Source organism: Battus philenor, unplaced genomic scaffold, assembly GCF_028537555.1.
Source record: "Battus philenor isolate CCGP_79_NKW_IND1 unplaced genomic scaffold, ilBatPhil1.0.hap1 SCAF_18, whole genome shotgun sequence".
NCBI lineage: Eukaryota > Metazoa > Arthropoda > Insecta > Lepidoptera > Papilionidae > Battus > Battus philenor.
In genome coordinates, this window is record NW_027181680.1 from 401,926 (window position 1) to 427,946 (window position 26,021).

The window sequence follows — 26,021 nt, forward strand, 5'->3', positions numbered from 1 at the left end:
ACACAATAAATAAACAAATAAACTCCGTACGGGTCGAACTAAATAAAACCCTTTAATAAATCATTTGAGTTTTATTTCGACTCAGATCAGCGCGCGAAGTATATAAAATAAATAACAAAACTTATGTTTATAATAGCTGTTCATTAGTTTCATTATTTATATTATTATATTACAATGAATTACGTTTTATTTATCTTTACTAAACTATGGTACGTACGTTAGGTTTATTCAGTTAATCTGAATCTTTTTGGTCTGTTTTATTAGAAAAAAAATAACCTAGTACATCCTGTGATTGCTTTATATCTGTTTATTTTGCTTTACATTTATATGTAATATTATTAATTGAATCAGATGGATGGTTACACGTAATCTTCTTTTTCTTTTCTTCCTATGGATGCCCTCTGCAAGGCATAGGCCTGATCTTGATATCGCCACTATGACCTTTCCTGCGCAGCCTGCAACTGACGACTGCCACTTCAGATTGCACGTAAAGTTTACGTTTAATCATCTACATCCTTATTTCGGTACTACGTTACTGTATAGGCATAGGTATAGGCTACGTGTAATATACCAAATGAACTTTCTCAACGCCGAACTTTCGTCAAGTTGTTTAATGAATTTCTAAAGTTACTTTACTTGATCTGTGAGAGTGAAGTAATTATTCATTTGTTCACTTTATTTACCACCTTGGATCATATATTAATCACCTGTGTGCGACAAAAGAGGATTGTGTGAAGAATTTTCCTATAATTTCATACTTTTTAGAACGTAGTAATCTCTTATTGATGTCTAGTTGAATCTACCACCAGTGCAGTGGATAAATAGCTTATACCTGAGATGAATAAACGAAACTTAACAGGATTATTTTTCTTTTTAGCTACATAAGATTACATTTTGCGATATACATTGCCTTGAGACGAAAACATTCCTAATGTGTTTAATCTTCTATCATGTCATTTACATTTTAGTAAGCGTAAACACAAACTTTTTTTAACAATTTGTTTTTATTATCGCAATGGAGATTGATTTGCTTCGTTTTACAGTATCACAAATGCTTTAAATAAAGCAACTCTTTCTTAAGTAGAGATGGCAATATTTTATCTGTTTCGTTTTATTTTCTTCATTTTATTTTATTGTATCAACTATGTTTTTCCATCGTTAACATAACCACAAAATAAATAAAAACTATTTAAGTGTAAAGGATTTTTAATTAATAATAAACCTAAGGAATGAATTGCAAAATCGTTTTAATTATTTGTAAAAGAGACCACGAAATGAAACGTGACTGTCATTTAGAAAAATACATAAATTTTTATTTATACATTTTTACATTTGTATATGTTGGAATAATATAAAACATCTGCCGCACGTCTAGTTTGAAAAGTTTAAAGGGCATTTCGTCTGCAAATCATAAATACGTATAAAGCTCACCCTCGTCGCCGTCAACGTTCTGATATTAAATTGGTAGAAACATTATACGCGGCCAAAATGCGACAATTTTGTTCCGCACCGGTTTTTACCGGTTCGAGCCGGCGTGAACCGGTTCATTAAAGATTCCGTGCGCGCCGCGATCGTCCCCGCGCGGTTGACAAATTCCTCCAGTTAATTTGCTACCGTCTTCACGGTGAACGTCTGTTTTGACCCGGGCTTAACGGGCATTCGCATAATTTCGAGATTTTGAGATTCATCTCAATTCGTCCCACATCGAATAGTACACGTAAAAAGTTTTCCTCTAGCTACTGACTAGATAGACGAATTATTTTTGGACAATTTAATATACTTTGTATTTGAAGCTGTTTTTAAATGTTAAGTCCTACTAATTAAAATATTTTTGCTCTGTATTTAATGGAATCAGGCGTTACCTCGCGGAAGTCCATCCTAAGTAAGAAAAGGACCAATATTTAGCCACTTCCGCACATGCAATGGTAGTCGTGCAATAAAATGCACCGCCCGCCAGCCCGCTGATAAATGCGTATGCGGCAAACGCTACGTTGCTACCAACGTAGCTATCGACTAAGTTGAGATTTAGTCCTCACGGGGATCCTAGAGCCTAATCACTTCATGAAGCGTCTATTGAAGCGATCTAAAAGCTCAGTGGCCTTCAAATCCGGTGAAATTGTAGTAATGGCCCGGGCCGAGGCTTCCTAGGAAGCTCTCGAGCTTTTCTACCTCAAAAGAGGTGTTAAGTTAAGCGACCTCAACGCCTTGCATCATACATTGCACACGAGGGATCGGCAAATGCTATTTTTAGAGCAAGAGAGAAAGTCGACAAATACTCTCTTATATCTCTTATCATATTACATCAACACATATTACATCTTCTTTACTACCACAATAGAATAATATAAATAGAATAATTTACTATGAACAGGTTAAGTGCACTAAAAAAACCCGTGTTTAAAATGAAAAGAATCTTAAAAATAAATCCTATATTTATAATTTCAAAACTGAAATACCTGAAGAAAACAACCGCATACTTTTTAAAGAGCCGGGTAAACAATAGATATTTAGTTCGCGGGAAAGTTTACAACTGAATTTTTTACTCAACTCCTTCAGAGACAAGTGGGGGGTGAGGTTTTGTTTCGGCACTTGCGCCTAAGCCTGAAACATTGCTGAAAACTTGTGAGCAAAGTTCAGCGATGAAGATGATAAACGTAAAAGTTTTATATTAAAAAAGTTATAAACAACTAAGATGGCACCGGAAATAAAAACAAAACATTGAAAATGTGAGTTTGCTTTCTACAGGATCCATATACAGGATGATCGCTTATAGATGAAAAGGTTTAAAGGGTTGAATATACAACTCATTTCTTAGCCAAAAAGCTTTTTAGGCTTAACATCTATTTTCAATCACCTGTATAAAGTAATCACTCTAAAACACGTATTAAAATGCGACTGACTTGTAATTTCTGTCAGTACTGAGTTTGCACAGACAGATGGAAAATAATATATTTTTTAATACGCAGTAATTCTATCCTTTATTAGTACTTCTACCTTTTCCTTACTATGGTTGTCTGTAAGAGATTGCCTTGTGTGATAAAACCACCCATTGTACTGTTTGTTACTATGAAACTATTATATTTGAATGTATCCTAGTTAAATAAAAAAAATAATCCGAATTCTTAATTATTTTTTTATTATTCTAAAACCATTGAATTTTGTAAGTTACACCATACATTAAATGACAGCAAATGTGTTACACATTCACCCTGAATAAGTTTTACTTTAACCTAGTTTCTAAATAAGAAAGTAGATCTATTCCACTCTCATGCTTCACGCATGACCAACAACGAAGGGAAACGCGTTGCTCGCACGCGGACAATGAAACAAAGGAACGGATACAGGCGTGTGTCTCGACGTCCAGTCATAAAATGGGAACAGAAAATCCAGTGCACTTTTGCTCTTTTAAAAATATATTACATGCTTTACTAGTGTACTTTGCTATTTAAGCTGTTTGAAAGACTTGAGCAGAAAGCCAGGCGGCCTGGCAGCCAGTCCGTCAGCTAATAAAACATTCAGTCAAACTGTTAGTCAGGCTTTCTGAAATTCAGCTAATCAAAAAATTTGTCAGCCTTTCAGCCAGTTCAAAAGTCAATTAGTCCTCCAGTTGTCATTCAGTCAAACAATATGACTGTCAATTAGTATGTCGGTCACTATATCATTCAACAAATCAAATTTATTTGTTCAATCAGTCGGGTTGTCAAAATTAATCTGTCTAACATTCGTTTAATCATCAAATAATCAAGGATTCTATCATTCAGTAAGTTTTTTTACAAAATATTATTCTCAATAAACCCTCTGTAAAGTATATAAAAGGATGTACGCAACATACGAGATATTAAAATTACGAAGCAAATTTACGCCGACGGTTGGGCGATGCGACCCGCCGGCTTGACCACACCTGTCATCGGCATAGAGTAATGAACAACTAGACACGCCATAATTAAAATATGTACTCTTCATACATTTAAAAGCGTGAATGTATAGTTCATTTGCTGTCAATATATATGTTGCAAAACGTGTCTAAAAACCAATAGTTTCAAAAATAATAAATTAACTAATGATAATACAGTAAACCACAGCATTTTTCAAACTCCGAATATTACATATTGAAATTAATTATTGGTTACTTCGGCCTGTCTCGTTCCAATAAAAAAATTAACATATTTCAGAGATATCATTTTATACTAGATAGTTAGAAATAGGTGTAAAAGGTTTTAAACTTTTTTGTTAACAAATGTGCTGTATTATCATCACTTAAAAGCTTTTGCATCTATAACCAATCACCTCTATATAGATAAAATAATAAAATATTTGCTAAAATCTAATATAATAATAAATGTGTATGTCTGTTATATTCATCCAAAGGTTTACTTCCATCCAAGCATCATAAATAGAGATCGCCTGGAGCGATAACATCTATTGTACCATCTCAACATATTTTTTAATTATTAGTTTTTGTCTTATTTATATATATATACAAAGCACTTGACCGTCAGGCGTAAAAATCAGGGAGGAAACCATAGCCTCCCTAATAAGCGAAAAAGAGACCAAAGACGACTTCCTCTCCTACTGCAAAGAAAAAATTATAAAAGTAATTAACAAAAATAAAAGTTAAAGAAAATGAATACAAATGTAAATAGAAAATAAGAAATGTTAATGTGATATGTGATATAATGTATTATATATAATGTGATATTAATGTTAAGCGAAAAAACAATGTAAGTAAACAGAAATAAAATTACAAAATGTTAATGTGTAATGAGAGACGAATGAAAGGTCACAGAGCGAAAGAGAATGAAAGAAGATATGTGGAAGAAAACTGAATGAAAGATCTTAAGATGTATAAATGAAGAGTAAGAAAATAAAAAAGATTGTGAAAAACTAAATAAATTAAAACAAAAAGTTCCTGTCCCACACCAGATAGGGGGTACGAGAGGCTCCCAATAGCGGGGGCCATTAAAAAAAAAAGCACTTCACCTCTGTCTCCTCTGATATTAAGCAATGACGACTTCGATGCTACATGCTTACTTAGAAGATACCTGTTCAATCTTTTCTTCACGACTCCTATTTTATAATTAGCAGGAATTAAAGACGGTAGGTTGTTACACTCCTTGGCTGTTCGCACTACACGAGTATTAGCAAAACGCTTAGTGCTAGTGGAAGGAATTTCAACCGTGTACGAATGTCGTGAATCCATGCGTCTTGTTGTCCGAGGGAAGAACAGAGATGGAAGTTTTTAGTGTACTTCCGCTAGGTACTCTCCAAAACTCAGTCTGTATAATACTAGAGTACATGCAAACACAAAAAAAGGTAATTGAAACCGGCCGCGGCGTACGTTACGGGTGCCATAAATCTCCGCGGCCGTCCGCGGCTCGAGATGGATCGGTGCGACTCGCAGTAATGGACCGGCCGTGCGATATCCTCGAAAGCAATTAAAATGTTCATGAAGTCAGAGAGCTTTCGGCTGGTGAAGGATATTGATGGTATTATACAAATGTACAACTTAACAAAGGAGATATTATATTTATTCTATGATAATAATGTAACATAACTCCTGAAGATGCCCCGTGGAGGGGTGAAACACGTGTTGAGGGATTTGACGGTGGCGATTGTGTAATTCACATTGTTTGCCGCATACGCATTTATCAGCGGGCTGACGGGCAGTGCACTTTATTGCACGACTACCACTGCATGTGAGGAAGTGGCTAAATATTGGTCCTTTTTTTACTTAGGATGGATTTCCGCAAGGAAACGCCTGATTCCATTTAATATACTATGATCATCGTGTCATCTGATAGACATTCTCTGCAAGACGCCATACGTATTCAACACCTTCCCGAGTGTAACCAGTAAGGGGTCTACCTGCGCCACGAGAACCTTCCGCCCATAACAGCAGTGTTGGTTGCATGGGTGTTGAGCCTTTGCCACAGCGGCTTCAAATCTGTAGTTCTTCGAGATTTATCGGTGACCTTGACTGTTCTACAGCTCTTTACATTTCTCATTCTGCCAGTTTTTCTTCGTCATCAACATAGCTGAAAGATGTTGATAAATATGGGCATAGATAAAGATTTCTTATAGAACACGTAAGAAACGACCTGGAACCGATATCTTCTAAACAAGGTCGTCTGTAACATCTTATAAGTGGACATCCTTCCTTGCCCTTGCCGATCTAAACTCTTCTTGCGGAAAATTATAATAAATAAATATACAGATAACAGGTTCGATTCCTGGGATATAATCTTACATAATTCACACTATACGCATTAATTAAATAAGATTGCAGCGGACAGCAGCGTCCTCTGCTTACCAAAATACAGTGCGATCGTCGACCTGTTTGGCAAACGTGATGATTATGATATATGCCCCCATAGATGTGCTTGGGGGAGGCCTATGCCTTCCAGTGGACGTCTATGGATGGTTTGACGACGACTATCACACACAAGAAGCTCAGATTAACTCACAAACCACGTGAACGACTGTGTTACGTCAACAATTTTTAATCGGTTTTATTTAGTTCGACCCGTACGGAATTTATTTGGATCAAAATTAGAAATGGAAATTTAAGCACCTTCCCGTTGTCAGATTGATCTATAATTTGGTACACACATTTAATTTAGATGACAGTACAATATAATAAAATCAATAACATTATAAATCTAAGATGGCCGCCGATACAAAATGGCGGATTACATATTTTTCCTTAACCCCCTCAATATGGGTATCAAATGGAAGGGCTACACTAGTGAAACACGATGATTATGTCAAAATTTAAAATGCAAGATGGACGCCGTTCCAATATTGTGAATTAGGTACATATTTTTCCACAACCACCACAATATGGGTATCAAAATTCGTTTAACTTAAAAGTTTTTTAAATGTATTTATATATGTAAACGCTTGTAAAAACGTACGTACGTAACATACACTTGTCAACGTAAAGGGGAAACAAAAACGCTGTGAACGCGATCTGAAAGGCGGAACGCTCTGTTCGCACGGCCGTCGCTCCATCACAGCCGCTGACATAATTTTTCCCAACCCGCGGGGTATTAAACATACCGAAACGTCCCGTGAATGGCAGCGTTAAGGCTCGCGCGACTCACCGCTGACGGGCTGTCGGAACGTGAATAGCACTTTGTATGTCGGGATTTGTATTTGCAGTTCTCGTCACATCGACTAACAAAAAGCGCTAACATAACAAAAAAAGATTTCTGTCACCGTCGGCTGTGAACGACTGGTTTAGTTATGTTCTGGAACGTTCGATTCGAATTTTCACGGATGCAGTAGAATATATGCCATTATTATTAGCACTTACGCCGCAGAACTTCATACATTTTCCTAAATTTGATTTCCGAAATTTTTGCTTTATTTACTCTGTTTACAACTTGTCGGACTTTTTTATGACTTAGACTTTCTCACCTATTAACTTAAGGTGGTGCAGAGATAAGACGTTAACCAGCGGATATAGAAAATTATATAAATATATATTACCATATGTTGTATATTGTAATGTAAACATGTACTTAAATACGAGGATACAATGTATACATAAATTAGATATCGTCGTTCTTTCAGCCCATAGACCCAGGACATAGGCCTGCTCTAAAGATATCTACGGGGGGATATCCTGTAATCGCCTAGCTTGAAGGGGTTGGTGATTGCAGTGCGATATCATTCTCTAGAAGCTTGTTTGTGAGCAGTGTCAATCCTATATGAGTAATGCACAGTATGAATTATACAAGATTGTGTAGCGGGAATCGAAACCGCGACCTACAATCACAAGTTTCATTCCTCTATCGCTGGGCTACCACTGCTCAACAAATTATAAACAACAATAAATTTTAAGACGTAGTAATTAAAATTTATTATTTTGTCAGTAACTAGATTTATTAAGGGTGTGCTATATATTAACTGACAGCCTGTATAATTGTAAATAACAATTTAAAAGATTTATTTTTAAAATTCAATATCTTTAATATTTATCCAGATATTGTACTGTTATTATTATAAATTATATTTGTATTTATATTGCAAAAAGGTAGAATAAATGAACAATTTTATAGATCTACGTAATAGTCCATTTCAAATATTTGACGACCTCACTGGCACCGCCTTCAACCAGGGTCTAATTATTTCAATTCTGTTGCTCCAGGACCTGCAGTCGGAGATCGAAACACACCGCGATGTTTACGCGTCGCTCACGGGCACGGGCCGGAGGCTCCTGGGCTCCCTCTCCTCGCAGGAGGACGCTGTTATGCTTCAGCGGCGACTCGACGAGATGAATCAGAGATGGCACCATCTGAAGGCCAAGAGCATGGCTATAAGGTTAGTTTATTTTTACCTCCACACTACCGTAATTATTACAGCGTTCAACCATTAGACTTCCTATCCAATGGTGTCCATATGTCTATCGAAATTTCCAATGAAACCTTTTCAGAACTGCCCACGCACCTTTACACGCATCAGAAAAAACAGATGAAATTAATTTATGTAAAATAGGAACTTTTGACAGAAGTGTTATTGATTGTTTTTTGTCTTGATCCTGCTTGGGAACGTGTAATATTTGTGGAGGAAAAGTGGAAAGAAACTCCAGAAAAGTTTATCTATTAATAGGTTAACAACGCAGATTAATACCTATACAGTTTATCAGTTATAGCCAAAATCAGTCAGTTTCCCAACCTTTTTTGTTCTATGCCTCTCCTAAAACTTTCCAAAATTCATATACTCCCTTATGTAACATATATAATTTTTATATTAGAACGAAATAATTAAAAGCACGTAGACTCCATTTCCGATTGTCTTAACAATCAAATTGCCTATAAGAATAGGGCGACTGCCCCACGTTAAGAAACACTTGCCTAAATTAAATCAAAATAATCGAGTGACATGGCCGTCAAAGATTCGTGTCATTTTAATATTCGTTTATTGAATAATAAGAACGAACGGTTCGATTGATTCGAATATTCGTTGATTTTATTAATAATTATTTTTTATTTTACGTAAATATTACTTTTAATTCTTATTATACACAAATATTATTTAAAAAGAATAAAAAAATGTTTTCTTCCCCATAGCTGTATAAAAATGCGAAAGAATAATCTATTCAGCCGGCGCTACGTACAAAAATAATGATCAGTCATGTCACACGCGCGATATTTTCGAATTACACAAAAAAAATGACACGAACGATTCTTGTTGTAATGTTGTAACGGAACGGCGCGTTTCCGAACACATTTTTAAACGTCAAACTCGAAATGACAGATCGCCGCTCAGCGCGGGAAAATACATGTGAACATCGGAAATAAGGGTTGTGATACATTTGGATTATTGGAATATTTTAATTTACTTTTTTTTTATAAGTTTAATTTACCTCACTTTTAAAGCCTTTATGATATGGGTCATTAAATAAACATTTCCATACTGTTAATTCATTATAATAGTAACTAAACATTTACACTATGTAGTAATTAAAAGTAGATTAAATAGGCAATTACAAGGATAATATCTATTATTGACCTCTATTATGGTTATGAATTAAAATGTACATATTTTTTATTACACAGGATAATTGTTTACTGGTATCAAAGTCAAAATGATTTGAAAATAAATTACAATATTTTACATAGGCAGGTTGGAATTATTTGTAAAAATCTTTTTGCTGGTCAACGAGCTATGTATTTACCCTTTCAATAAAACATCAATAACCGAACATCCTGTGTAAGTATTAATTTTAAAGTATTATGTAGTCTCTAAGTAAAGAATTGACAGGCAACAAAATTAATTCAATAAAAGTAGATAATGTTTGTTGAATAAAAGTTATCATTGTTATATAAATACATTTTAATATAAGGGATAAGCAAAATATCTGAAGTAAAGAAAGATAGTGAAAGTCTTTAAGTCGTTAGTATGTGATTAGAAATGCAGATCTCGTAACGGTCGGAACACGTCCGCCCAGTGCGTCGCCGCCCTAACGCACGCGGCATTCACATTGGGAGGCACGTTCAAAAACTGTCCGCTTGAATCGCCGCTCGTCATATATTTCTACGTATGAATATAAACGTCACAATATATTTAATTTTTATTCAGTAACATACGCTCTCAACAGATAAAATTACAACGGAAAATTTTACATATAATTTGTGGTACATTACTATTTATTTATTTAGAGATGCTAAAGGAATCCGATTTTTCTTTTATTGTCTAAGCTCTCTCCAAAAGACATCTACGAGCTAAGGTTGCGGAAAGACGTGGTCATCTTGGCGATCCTTGGGAGAAGCTATATCTTTCAGTGGATGTCTATCCGCTGATACAGAGGAGTCCGGAGAAATAGAACAGCAAGGGATAATATGCTCAGATAAGGATTATAAAAGTCTTTGGTCAACTACAAAATATACAGTATAACAAATGTGAAAAATATAAAGAGATATGCGGTCAAATAAACGCGATTTGCTCTAAAATTAAACGGAGCGTGTCGCACGTTTATTACGGCGATTTGATCGTAGTTTTTACTGCGACAATAAATTTTAGTTATTTACTTTCAGCAGTGGTAGCTCAGCGGTAATAGCTGTGACATGCGATGGTAAGTTGCGGATTCGAATCCCAGGACACAGTCTTATATATAAATTACACTTTGTGCATCATTTTTATGGGGTTGCCACTGTTCACAATCAAGTTCCCAGAGGATAGACAGCAACGCCCTCTACGTATTGTAACAATCCGCATGTCCAGCGTTGGGATTATGGTATATCTCCCTATAGGTATCTTTGAGGAGACCTATGCCTTTCAGAAGCGATGACAACAATGACAAATTCTATTCTTTCGCTGTTTATTCTGGCAGAATTCTGTATATAAGTGCAGTTCACTGTATTAATTGATGGAGAAATTTAGTTTTGGTGTCAGCTTGATAAACGCACAGCTGAGATACAGAACTCTACTTCAGCGTTCTGACGACCTTATAAAGATCCCAAAAGTCGCTAGGTGGACTTCCTTCACCGTGCTTGCCGTTCCATGTTCTCCACTGCAGAGTCTTAAGGCTGTATCCGCTATCTGTTCTGCGTTTTACGCGGCCTGCCTAGCACCACTTAAACTCGTTGAACTTCTTTTTTTATTTCATGGCTTCCTTTTTTGGGGCATTCGATTTTTTTTCATTTTTTGTTCTTTATTTTTCTTTTATCCTTCACATAAGCTCGCATTCTCTCTTCGTCCTTCCTTTACAATATCTTTCACTATATAAGTTTTATTTACATTCGGCTTATACATAGCTTTCTATTCGTCGTCAAATTTCTCAAAATATTATATTTTTATTATTCATACTTATATTTTATTGTTTTTGTTATTACATTTGTTTATTTCAGCTGTAATAATTTATTTTCTTATCACCATATCATAGCTATGTACCACTATTAGCCGACGTTAGGTTTTGTACCTAGTTATGACTTTCTATATGACCTCTTCGCAGTATCAGGGTGGCGATGCTGTCACTCTACCTTCCTTCTTATCTCAATCTCTTTAGTCTTTGGTCTTCAGGGCTGCATCTGCTAATCTTCTAGGCTATGTTGGTCTATAGATCTCGTCATTTCTGATTAGACTTCCTTGGGAAATTCCGAACATAAACCTTCTCATGGCTTCTCTATAGAAAATGGATTTTTGGAATGACGGGGAGCGAAGTAAAGCGCGAGGCGAAAGATCGCTGGGGATGGCAACGTACTGTGGACGCCCTCTGCCCCACATAGGAATAAATGATGAATGATGATAGAAAATTTATCTATCATATGAGTAGACAGTAAAAGAAACTATTTTAATTTCATTGACATAGTAGAATCCTATTCGAAAGATAATTTGCAATGGATACCTTGTTGCGCTTTCATATTCCAGCGTCTTTATCCTGACTGAATTCATCGTCATTCAACCATTGTACGTCAACTACTGGACATAGACCGAATTAAGTCCGTCCAATTAAAGCCTCGCGTGCCATGTCTACCGATTAATGCAAGGCGCTGAGCGCTCCAATTTGACCGCATTATCATATACATTGACAATCGCAACGTCCCGTGTGTTGGATCTGTTACGCGTAATTGGCAGCCGACCGAGGGATTCCAGTAATTGCGTAATGTCTTTGTTAATTAACAAGTGTCGATATGTTTATTCTTCCGTTCAGTAAACAGTGATGATTTTTACGAAAAAATAAATACATTTAAAAAACTTTTAAGTTAAATGGTTTTTTGGTACCCATATTGTGGTGGTTGTGGAAAAATATGTACCTAGCCCGCCATGTTGGAACGGCGTCCATCTTGAATTTTAAATTTTGAAATAATCATCGTGTTTTACTAGTGTAGCCCTTTCATTTGATACCCATATTGAGGGAGTTAAGGAAAAATATGTAATCCGCCATTTTGTATCGGCGGCCATCTTAGATTTATAATGTTATTGATTTTATTATATTGTATTGTCATCTAATTTAAATGTGTGTATCAAATTTCAGATCAATCTGACAACGGGAAGGTGCTTAAATTTCAATTTCTAATTTTGATCCAAATAAATTCCGTACGGGTCGAACTAAATAAAACCGTTTAATAAAGCTTATATATGGTGGGATGCTCGATGTAAAAACACTCGAATATATTTCTAGAACTTTATTTAATACAACTATTTGAATGTCATTCTCCTAACCACATAACAACTGTCATCTGTCAATGTCAATCCTTCCATCTTTCTATCCTAATGTTGCCATTTTTCTCCCACATATATCAGAATTGAAGTTATATTTTCTTCCTGGCTTGGAAGCTATGTGATATTACAATACACTCCCGTGAACTAGACTTCTCGCGGGTTTTACTAACAGAGATATTTAACAATAAGTAATACGCAATGAGCTCGTGTGACGGAACATGTATGAGTCAATAAAAAATTTGCCCCGACATTCCCAAGCAAGATGGTGCACCGAAAAAAGGATTCGAAAACACCTCTGGAGCAAGAAACGATGGGTACGAATGGCTACGCAGCTACAAATGCATTTCAAAGCCTTACCTCGCATATATGTACTCGTATATAACATTTTTAAATGAAGTTGCCTGTATACCAGAATATTATAACTTGCTGTATAACCTTGATATAATTTTAGTTTTTTACATCTGTAATCAGAAATAATTTGTAAAAAAAAAAACCTTTAGCCAAATATCGAAGGAATTGTGAACAAATCATCGTAAGCCGCTTTCGCTCTTAACTTAAAATTTAATCAACGACCTAATTTTAGTCAATTAATAAAAGGCCAGACGCAACCGACAGCTCGATGAATGGCCGTCAGAAAATTCATTTCACACCCCTAACGGATATCCTTACCGATTTCGATCGAACGATTCATATCGTCGGGCCATGAAAATGGCGGAGTCATATTTTAAAATTTTACTATCACATCTAAATTAACACGCAAAAGGTCACTAATTTATTTCTAATAAATCAAATCATATTTTCTAATAAAATTCCGCAAAACTTTACTAACTAGACTACTATAAAATTCAAAATGCATTTTATAAGTAAATTTACGGAAAAAGCTTATTATTCAATAAAGAAATATTTAAATGACAAGAATCCTTGGCAGGGATGTCGCCTGGCTATTTTGGATTTCATTTAGGCTATATCTGATAAAGTGTATATGTATACATCTGTGTTGAACTTTATTAAAACATGTGTTGTTGTGGAGTTTCTTCCTGCTTCTTCTCCACAACTATAATACCTTGCGAAGCAGAGTCAGTAGTAGAGTACAGTAAATAAAATAAAATAAATAAATAGATAATAAATTGACGATATATATAATATAAATAAAATTCTGTTGGCTAAGCCATAAGTTGAGAATGACTACTTCGTTCATCTTTTTAATAAATTTTTAATAAGGAAATAATTTACATTGCGGCTTGCATTTGCAATACTTAACTTTTTTAGCTTCGAATTGATTACTTATTGCTAAGAAAGACGAACTAGTGTTAGATCAGCTATTATATGTGTACCTCATTTTTCAGCAAAAATCTATAATATTTTTACAATCCTATCCTATCTCCAATCAACCTGTATACAGTGATCATACTACTATATATAATACAATAGGCTAAAAACTTCTGACAGTACAAATTCTACAAGTACAATTATTAATTTTAGTATGTAATAATCCGTATTATTAAAACTTATTTTTCTCTTATATTATCATTACGTTGTGTATTATTTCTGAAAACATTTATTTTTGGATAGAATACCATACAGTATTTGACAGCGAATAAGATATACGTTCATCCATTTAAAGCTAAAAAATAAATCTAAGCTATAAAAATAAATCACTGAATTTGTATGTTGGATGTGAAAATTTCAGAATAGGATTCTTTCACTTCATAATTAATATGAAAAACAAAGTGACGGACATTTTAAAAAAAAATACGTAATGAAGTTATTTCTCAGTCTTGTTTGCGCGGCTATTCAGTGGCGAAAAGCCCGTAGCCTGCGCGGGTCGCTTGCCGGCCAAATTAATCATTTCGTCCTAACATATCATAAATCTTTTCGCGCCCAATCGTTCGGAAAGCAGTCGTAACTCACCGTAATAAAGTTCAATTTTTAACGCTCCGCTGTACCCTGTCCATGTTTAATGCTTTTGGTATTAATTAATTCATCGATGTTTTTATTCTATGATTAATTGCCCCCCAGAAGGGGGCAACCAGGGGGAGGGAGAACTGCGTAAGGCAACGAGGAGGCGGTTACAGTAAATCGCCTTATTGTATTTTATCATCTTATAAGCTCTTATATCCTTCGGAGACATTTAAAGCTCTGCAATGGCGGCCCGTCTCGTTCCTTATTAATGAAGTGAATTACGAATTTATTTTATTTATCTTAAATAGAATCTCCTACTTTGATTTGAAAAGTAATTCAAATTAAACACATAAGCTATATAAAATTAATAACTCCTTTTTAGACAATTGTATAAACACTCACGTGTAGTGTGTTCAAAATATCTGGCCATAAATTTTAAAATATCATAAATTAAAGTTTATTAAAATCATATTATAGTATATATATGAAGGTACTTTTAAGTGATAATAAAGCCTCAATATGAATTACTCTATTTATATATTAAGGATATTTTAAACACTGTAAAAATCTGTCGTAGTTGATTTGGCTTATTCAAATAGCTCATTATGCAATAAAAAGCTTTAAAACTTTTATCTCTATTTCCAATACACGCTGTATAAAGTGGTCATTCTGAAAATTTATTTCACATTAATTAATTTTTCCAATTGAATTGAGAATGGCCAATAACTTCTGGCAGTACAAAGTCTTGGGACAAATATTAAAAAAAAAACTTTTATTTATGGTATTTCAAATTTTAAAAACACTTTCTTATTGTTTTCATTACGCTTTTTATTATATATGAAGCCATACATTAATGCATACTATTTTAATGGAATCAGGCGTTACCTCGCGGAAAGTCCATCCTAAGTAAGAAAAGGACCAATATTTAGCCACTTCCGCATATGCAGTTGTAGTCGTGCAACAAAGTGCACCGCCCGCCAGCCCGCTGATAAATGCGTATGCGGCAAACAATGCGAATCACACAACCGCCACCGTCAAATCACTTAACACGTGTAGTACCCCTCCACGGGGCATCTTCAGGAGTTATGTTACACCGATTAGTGCTAAACACAGAGTCTTTTGTTGTTTGACTCTGTGTTTGGCACTTTATTGCACGACTACCACTGCATGTGCGGAAGTGGCTAAATATTGGTCCTTTTCTTACTTATTAATGCATACAAAAATATAGAATTGGAGCGTGTGTTTGTAATATTAAAATAACCGCACGTTAATACATGCATACGAATATACTAGGCGAACCGGAAAGTAATGTCGTTAAAGTTAAATTCACATGACTACATTTTTAACAAGTTTTTATATCTAATCAACAATATATTCACCTTCGTTATCAACAACTTTTTTCTATCTAGTATAAAACATCTTCCAAGTACATAAAGCTACCAAATGACAATCAAATATCGACTGATATATACGGTGTTGATACCAAATACATTTTTTAAATTAATTCCTTTCTTTGTCTTTTTGCTCCGGATAATCTTTGAAATGGCTGGACCGATTTGAACATGACTTATACTGGTAGATAGCTAATGTAATTAGGAGTAACTAGCGCTACATTTATTTTAGAAAAAAATATATATTTTAATAATACTTTTACAAAAATCGTTGCGAGTCACCAGAAACGAGTGGCTGACATCTAGTTAAGAATAGTTGACCTGTACACTCAAGCCTCTTAAGGCTTTACGCATGTTACCAATCATCATGTATATATAAACTAATATATCGAAGAAGGGGGCATTACGTGTGCATTCATTTGGACGATTTATTCCAGAGTACCGGAGTGGTTTGAATTCACAGTGTTGGCAGCAACTATTCAAATATCAAAGAATTTCGTGTTCCACTAGAGCTGAACAAGTCAGCCGCAACGTGGGATCTGCCAAAAGTTTCAGTCGATCCTTAATCCTTTGATACCCTAGGCGGAGGCTGTATGCACTCAATGCCCGCGAGACCGCAGAACACTTAACCTGTATGTAACGCATTCGTGAAAATTTTCCATAAAATCTCGTCAGTGTTGATTCAGCGAAATATTTTCCGTCTTTGATGCGCGTTCGGGGTGAAGCGTGCCGGGAAGTTTTGCTTTCTTTGAAATTTTAGTTGCGACGTATGGGAATACTTTGTCGTTGTTGGGCGCGCCCCGGCGCGGATTCTCGGAATTGTTTGCGCTGAAGTATGGCGGATTAGATTTACGAACAATCTCTACTAAATACTTGCTCGCTGTGACGGTCCGCAACGATCTAGAACATTCTCAACTGCTACAACTTTGAAGAATTTGTCAATCATTCAGTGGATTTATTCTCACAATACTGTATACATTTTATTAAAGTATTTAATTCATTGACATTACTGTGACAACGAGTAAAAAATGAGATCAACAGAAGAACTAAGATCGCAGGCTTAGCTCGAAGAATTGCCATTCTTGACAAGGAACAGGTAGACGCGATGTGGGTAGTGAATTTTTGGGAACATCTACGCCTTGCAGTTGGCGTTTATCAGCTAAAAAGAAGATACACGTAGATTAGTTACAGTTGTCAAAGGTTTAAAATGCTGAAAATTTAATTTGTTAGCTACCACTTAATATACAGTACACCCCTGGAATAGTAAGGAACAAGGCGAATGAAGTGAGGCGATGAATGAACGGTAGAAAGTAAGAAAAATAAACATAGAAACTGTAGAATGTAAATAGAAGAAAGATAGATCATGTGAAGTATGACAGAAGAGCATGAAAATAAAAAAGAAAAGAAAGTGAATCATTAAAACACAAAAACGTCCCTGTCCCATAAATAAGATAGGGAAACGAAAGGCCCCTAATAGCGGGGGCTATAAAAAATATACAGTGCACACTGGCGGAAAGTCTATGGTTTCAAAAAATAATAGATAAAGTAATATTAGTGTAGTATGACAAATTGTTTTAAAACTTCGGATTACTACATATTAAAATTAAATATTGTCCACTATCATTACTATTGATTTGTGGAGTTTTGTATATATATATATATATATATATATATATATATATATATATATATATATATATATATATATATATATATATATATATATATATACTTATTAACTTTTCGCCAGGGTGTACTGTATATTTTTTATGGCCCTCGTTATTTGGGGTCTTTCGTTCCCCTATCTTATTTATGTGATAGGGATGTTTTTATCTCTTATATATATATTTATATATATATATATGATTGGAGATAAGCTTTAAAGCTTTTTTAATTTAGATTATTACAAAGCCTGGAGCTTAATAGGACGTAAGGCATTCACTCTTATAATAACAAAGTTGTTCCGGAACATAAAGCTCGTTTTATAGACCCGTCTACAAGAGACGCTCCCATAAACGTTCACCAGAGGCACTGCAGACATTGCACCGCTATGCGCCCGAAGAGATATATTACTGTGACCATAAGGATGAATTTATTCCCCCCTGCACACATAAAACACGCCCCCGGGGAACCATGGGGGGCGTGTCGAGTTGTATCGTTATCAAAACAAAAACGTACACTTCGACTTATTGTTTTTTATTACCATATTTAATATATTTCATCGAAACACATAGTAACTTTTAATAGCACTCTTTTTGATCTTCAACTAAATAATTAATTTTATTTTTGACTCTACTCTGCTTCGCATGGTGACGTTGTTGTGTAAAAGAAGCAGGAAGAAAATCCACAACAACAATTTTTAACATAGTTTAACAATACAGATTTATACATATACACTTCACTTTATCATATATAGCCTAAATGAAATCAAAATAATATGACGTCACTGCCAAGGATTCTCATCATTTAAATAAACATTTATTGAATTTTTATCATACATACTATATAAAATATATATACCATATTGATAGAAAGCGCCCACTGCAAGGAGTATACATTTATATATATACTTAGCTAATGTTAACGACGTAAGAATATATCTTTTATAACGTTTTCAATTCCGCTATTGTGGCCCAAACGGACCCTTCCCGCCTCAATCTGCATATCCAGCGCCGTAAACGCTCGTGTAGTGATTTCCTAGTGAAATAAAATAGCGATTTACCCACGAAGCATCTTTATCTCTGTTTTTATGGCCATACATATAAAATCATTTTATGTGTACCATATACTTTGGTTTTTATACCCACTTAATAGTATATATGATTGGTGTTATTTTTATTGTATTTATTTATTTAAATGTTCGTTTATATGTTGTATGACCGCGTTGTTAATTTCATCATCAGTATTTCACATGTGGGATATCCACCGCTCTACAAAGGTTTCGCCCATAGATTTCCCAAAGAGCCTTTGGAAGCAACCTGCATCCAGCGTCTTCTAACAACCTTAACCAGATCGTCTGTCTGCCTCGTGGGCGGGCGTCTTTTGTGCCCGCCCGTGGTCATTACTCCAGAACCTCAACCGCCCATTGTGCGGTCATGTTTTCTGCACGCTGTGTGTCTGTTCATTACTACTTTAATTTGCCAATCTGCTATACTATGAATAGCGTAAATGTTAAAAATTTATTATTATATAGTTAAATATATGTTTTGCATGCACATCTGTGCAAATGAAACTGTCGAGAATGGACATATGTAAAAAATCTCATTGTTAGTAATTATAATATGCATTGATACAAAACGCTTGTATCCAATCAGTTTTATATCTATGTCCAAAAGTGGACGTCCTATTGCTGAAACGATGGTCATGTCAGAGTCACTAACAAAATTATTTTTTTTAAATTACTACTGAGTCTATTTCTACTTATTAAAAAATTTAAGCGTGTTATTCGTACATGCTACTCCTGTAACGTCTCGTTTCAACCGTGCAATGTATAGGCCTTTCTAGATGATATCTATGATGAAATATACCGAAAACCTCCACGGTTGGCAGGCAAGTTAGCGATGGCAGTAGTATTGTGGCACGTTGAGGGCGCTGCTGAGCATTCTCATGAAATTTGCAATCAAAAATCGCGGGTTCGATTTCTTGGACACAATCTTATATAATTTCACTATAGTAATACTGCGCAGTACGAGAGGAACCGCAGTTTCGGACATTTGGTTCATGCACTCGGCCGAGCGGCCGGTGGTGCGAAGCTACCATCCGCGGGATTATGCCTGAACGCCTTTAAGGCCCAAGCCAGCCTAGCCGAATCCGGCAAGGATATGCTCACTGTGGAGCTCCGAGAGTCGGGAGGCTATAAACAATGTTACTTTACTAGGTCGAGGCCCATTTCGATCCCGGTGAGGTCGGTGCTATCGGTTTTAACACCAAGCACCAAGGGGTCAACACTAACCTCAGTTCGATGTCGGAGCTCGGAATAATATGTAGACGACTTACGTTCCATTGAAATTATACATTGCTTTAATTATATAGGATTTCTACTGCTTACAAGTTTCCAGAGGATGGAAACCAGCGTTCTCTGCGTAACATAATACCACACTGCGATCGCCAACACGCTTGCCAAGTTTGGCGATTATGGTATATCCCTCTATATATATAGATATTTTTAAAGGAATCCTATGACTTGCAATGAGCATCTTTGAACAGTGGCAGTCTTCAAACTGGAGGGACAGATATGGATAAACAGATACCGCTACATCATTCTACATGATTGAATATGGATTTAAAAACTTTGACGGGTTGAATATGTATATAATTAGAAATCAACGGTTTCAGAAATAATAAATAGCGTAATGATATTATAGTAAATAAAAGCGTTTATAAAATTCATATTACAACAGATTAAAATTAATTATTTACACACTATCCCTGCAGACCTTGTGCTGCCAGAAATGATTGGCTTGTCGCATTTTAATAGAATAAAAATGATTATTGTTATATATTTACAAAATAATAACTTTATAGAGGTTGATTAGAAATATGTCACCCTTTAAAAACTTTTACACCTTAAGAGTAAAAAGAAAAGTAAGTAAGGTCTTTAAGAGTAAACATCACGAGGACCTCGTGTTAATTTTAATTACATTTCGCATAACTTTTTAAGTGAAGGCATTTATTTTTCGACACTCGGAGCCTGCGGCAGTGTAAATATCTACTTTGCGAGTTGCGAGAACCCTTGCAGGTGTCGAGAACAAAGGGACTCCCCCTCGCGCCTCTTACCCACCCCTCCGTCACCCTGCGGTCGTGTCGCCAACTTAAACATGCAAGCGAGCAAATATGCGCTTAGTGTACTGTGGAGGCAGGGGCGTGTGGTAGATATCTAGGGTTGCCAACCGAATCCTGAACTATTCTGGAGAAGTAAGAGAGCTTGTACACAGGCTGATTGATTAAATTTGTAAAAGCTATAAAGAGGTGAATTTATAGCTCATTTGTGAACAAAAATATTTGAAGGTTTATATTCATTTATTTAATGACTATATAATTTTTTAACTGTAACATGCCAATTACTTTTGATAAAACAAAGTCTTCGAAAATCGAATTTTAAAAACACTTTCTTACTTTATTATCAGTACATTATTTATTATTTCTGAAAGTAATGATTTTAGGATAAGGTGAACCAAATATTAACTATCAATAAATAAGATATACGTTCACCCTTTAGAGCTTTTACACATATAACAAATCACCCTGTATGTTATGTTCATGACAAAAATTAAATGCAAGCATGCATGCCTTGTTAATTTCGTGGAAAAAAAAATATGACAAAATTTTTGATTGTCAATACATTCTTAAAAAAAATTATTTATGCGCTTTTATTTAAAATATTAAATTTAAAATAGTGACAGATATGTGATAAATGTAATAAATAAAAATAAACTTTTAACGCATACATTTCATCTTTTAAAAGTAAAACTATATGAGTGTATACATATATAAAGTTCTCCAAGATATTTTAGACCCTTCTTTTCTTACTTTAAATTATAAATCAAAAGTATATTATTAAATAAATCTTACTATAGCATTAAAGAGTTTTGCTTTAAAATGTGTAATACTTGGTTTGTTGACCCATTTATATGATTGATATTATAATGTATACGTGTAAAATTGTTAAATTTCATTTTATTAACGCAACTGTTGAGGTTCTGGCTGACTCCTCTCAACAGAACGGCGTTCCGAGCCGCTCGGTGGTACCTTACTGCTTATAATGTTGATGCCTACTTAAATAATGATATTTTTAATTGAATTTAATTAATTAATACATCGAATTATATGTACGTACGTCTATATTTGATACAATAAACGAAATTCAACTCTATATCTTGGTCCAGAAGGTACTGATTACTTTGATTATGATATATCGCGGCTACCACCGAATAAAATGATAAGTCGGAAAATATAACTTTACAGGAGAGCCGAAAAACTATATATTGGTTATATCTCAAAGACTTTGGCTACATGAAGCAGTGAAAATATTTATAAGAACATAATTGTATCTATTCGTAGCCGAATAGGAGTGAAGTTTGTACTTATATTATATAATCTTTTTATTCTAGTGTAGTTTACCTTGTTTATTGTTGCCTATCACCGCCATTTTGAGTTAGAAAATTATGGAAAAATTGGCAAGGTGCATTGGAACTCGTAGATTGCAAATATTAAAAACCCCATAAAAATGTCAACAACGATTGTCATTTTTGTCGAAGGAGGTGGCGATACATATAAATCAACTAACAGAGTAATTATCTCTCGTAGTGTAACTTAGATGAACTTATAAAAAATAACTTTAAGTCGAGCTCTGAAGCTGCCCGCAATTAATATATAAATCTCGTGTCATATTTAGGAAAAACCTTAATTTTATATCACTGTTCCCGGTATCTCCAACTTGCCTTATCAAGTAGATACTTGACTACCGCAAACTTAAACTTAAACTTAACTTACTGACGTCTTAGAGAGTAATCTCTGTCACTCACGCGTTGTGATACCACGTTTGAATCACAAAAATCCCTCATCCGCTGCTTAAAGTTAACTAATTAAAACGCAAAGTTTGATGAAGTTAAAGTTAATGAAGGATTAAGTTATCGTGCGAAGTTAAAGCCGCTCTTTATTCAATTACAAGGGGAGTTGTAAAGTATCGCATATTTAAATCCGCGGCCTGTGCGACACGAGCGCGTGCGAATTTCAAGTTAAACGCGCGACTTATAGATTATCTCTAGTGATGCGAATTGAGGATTTTTATATCGATAATAAATACATTTAAAAAACTTTTAAGTTAAACGATTTTTTGATACCCTTATTGTGGTGGTTGTCGAAAAATATGTACCTAGTCCGCCATATTGGAACGGCGTCCATCTTGAATTTTAAATTTTGACATAATCATCGTGTTTTACTAGTGTAGCCCTTTCATTTGATACCCATATTGAGGGGGTTAAGGAAAAATACGTAATCCGCCATTTTGTATCGGCGGCCATCTTAGATTTATAATGTTATTAATTTTATTATATTGTATTGTCATCTAAATTAAATGTGTGTACCAAATTTCAGATCAATCTGACAACGGGAAGGTGCTTAAATTTCAATTTCTAATTTTGATCCAAATAAATTCCGTACGGGTCGAACTAAATAAAACCTTTTAAAAATAAGCCAATCTCTCATATTTTTCTTCTAAATTTTGTATATTACATATAAAATTTCAATAATTCTTTATCGAAGATAAATTTAATGTAGTGGGATGACAATAGATGCGGGCGGCGTAAGGCTGGAATAAATTGATGAAATAAGTGAAATAAATTGTTGATAAAACTATTTGATCACGTCACATGTGGCCACTATCAGCGTATAAACCAAAAAATAACTTGGAACTTACTCACAGTTTTTTGCGCAGTGTTCGTAGGGTCGTATTAAATTTGTTTAAGTAGAGTAAGTAAATCAAAAAAATATCTGTTAAATTTATGATAGACGAGATTTTATACATTTAATGGAATGTAAGAAAAGGACCAATATTCACGAGGGTTGAAACACTGTTGAGTGACAGTTGTGTGATTCGCATTGTTTGCCGCATATGCATTTATCAGCGGGCTGGTGGGCGGTGCACTTTATTGCACGACTACTACTGCAAGTGCGGAAGTTGCTAAATATTGGTCCTTTTCTTACTGGAGATTTTATACTTTCCATACAGTTATATTACAGAAATAAAAAGAAAAAACGAAAATTTAATTTCACGTTTTAAATTTACAAAAAAATAGTTTATATTAGTTTTAGCATATTGTTTATTTTTTTATTAACAATTTATGAAAAACTTACACTTGCATTAAATTATAATAAGACAATATAAATATAAGAACGCCATTTAAAAGTTTCGATTAGAGCTGTATAATATATTTCAAAATGAAATAAATCTATCGATATGGTTGTGTAGCATCACTATTTTATCTAAAGTAGCAGCTTAGACATATTACACAGCGGAGACGGGGCCAAATTTCAACAATTGCTGCATCCCCGGCGCGCCGCGCGGCCGCCAAGTTTTTGATATAGCGCTCCGGCACAATGCTATCTTGCTATATAGCACTGTTATAACGTAACTATTTCTTACTCTGTGCTTGAGTTGTCAAAACGCGAGAGCGTATTATTAATACATGACTTTCTTTTGCGCTGGAACTTTTATAATTTATTTCTTATAAGACATTTTGTATATTTATATGTAATTTAGCATAAGTATAAAAACTTTAAATTTATAGCTGATTTGTCATGTGACACTCTGAAATAAATATATTACATTCATTTATTTCTTCTACAAATGTCTGCGTGGATAGACAGTAAACAAAAATTAATTTCTAAATAATTAATCCAAATTTGTAAAAAGATATTTGTTATTATATTATCATTACGTTTTTTATAATTAATCTCAAACCTTTAATTTTTAGATAGCATATACCACACATATATTGACAGCAATTAAGATTAACATTTAACTCTTTACAATAATAGTAATAAATCCAAAAAATAGAGGACTTCCATAGTGTATTTACAAGGCACCGTGAAAAACTAGCTGTACCAAAGTATATACTGCAAAAAGTCTAATTAATTTATAATAAACTAAATCATATTTTTAATATAATTAGGCAAAATGTTATTGGACTACCATTTACAAAATTCAAAACGCAATTTAAAAGTAAATTAAGGGAAAAGGGTTATTATTCAATAAACTAATATTTAAATGACAAGAATTCTTGGCAGTGATGTCGCTTGAATATTTTGATTTTATTTAGGCTATGTCTGAAGGTGTATATGTATAAATCTGTAGTGTTAAACTTTATTAAAAGACGTGTTGTTGTGGAGTTTCTTCCTACTTCTTCTCCACTATAACACCATGCGAAGTAGAGTGGAGTCAAAAATAATACAGATTAAAAAATAAATAAGTTATAAATAGACGATCAATAACAATTCTGTTAAAAGTTCCAGTATCGAATAAATAAATTTTATCTGTATCCTAAAAGCTTTTTTACAGCTATTACCAATCACCCTGTACATTAAATATCTAAACTAAAGAAACACTCCCCCACTGAAACGCTTCTCTCATATGCAGGACTGATTCCATGTGAGCCTTTGCTTGAACCATCCATCGCTAACGGCTACATCTGGATCCTAACAAATCCCACAACAGCCATACCTTATATAATTAATGCTGATGTACGTTCTTTCCCAGGAATCGTTTGGAGAGTAACGCAGAGCACTGGTCGGCGCTGCTTCTGTCGTTGCGCGAGCTGACCGAGTGGGTAATCAGGAAGGAGACCGAACTGAACGCGCTGGCACCACCTCGCGGAGACCTGGCTGCGTTGGTGAAACAGCAGGTGGGTTATATAGTGTTTTTATGTACAAGAGATTTCCTTTCCAAATAGAAATGAAAAATTAATGTGTTGAGTATACCGTATGAATGTTCCATACGGAACACCGTCACGGAATTCTTGTATTTGTCAATGTTACATAGTTATTATGGTCATTTCATGGAAAGAAAATCACCTCAGGCAGTAACTCACTTCCGTCCATTAATCATGTACAATACCTTCATGACTTCAATAGACAGTTATGTACGATTTTTAAAGAATTTATTCACTACCCGGATATTCAACACTGCCGCATTATTTCCGTGAGGTATGTTAAAGAAAAAGACTATATATCTCTTGTCATTATGAGAACAGCCTTAAAACTCAAAACTCAAATTCTAGATATTGTTAATAAAATATCCACCATTTTGTTAAATATTTTGACATCTTTTTCATTATTTTATCATTTATTATTCGTAATTGACAAAGCTTTCTTTTCAATACAACAGAAAGGTTATATGACGTCATGAAATTTCTTTGTACGATTTAATTTTTTTTCTCCGTATTTATCTGCTATCAGTCTCAGACTTTAAGTAGATATCCTTTTCCTTTATCTCGTATAATGCGCTCCTCAGCGGGAGACATCTCATCCTTCATCTGTCACGAAGTTTTTGTATGTCATGGC

General features: G+C 34.5%; 1 protein-coding gene across 1 annotated transcript in view; it reads left to right on the forward strand.

Moving 5' to 3' along the window:
* LOC137920437 (dystrophin, isoforms A/C/F/G/H-like) overlaps window positions 1-26,021 on the forward strand; it is a 508,054-nt gene that overhangs the window by 363,923 nt on the left and 118,110 nt on the right. The window contains 2 exon segments of the mRNA XM_068763802.1: window positions 8,153-8,325; window positions 25,219-25,363. Coding sequence (XP_068619903.1) covers window positions 8,153-8,325; window positions 25,219-25,363 — 318 coding nt within the window.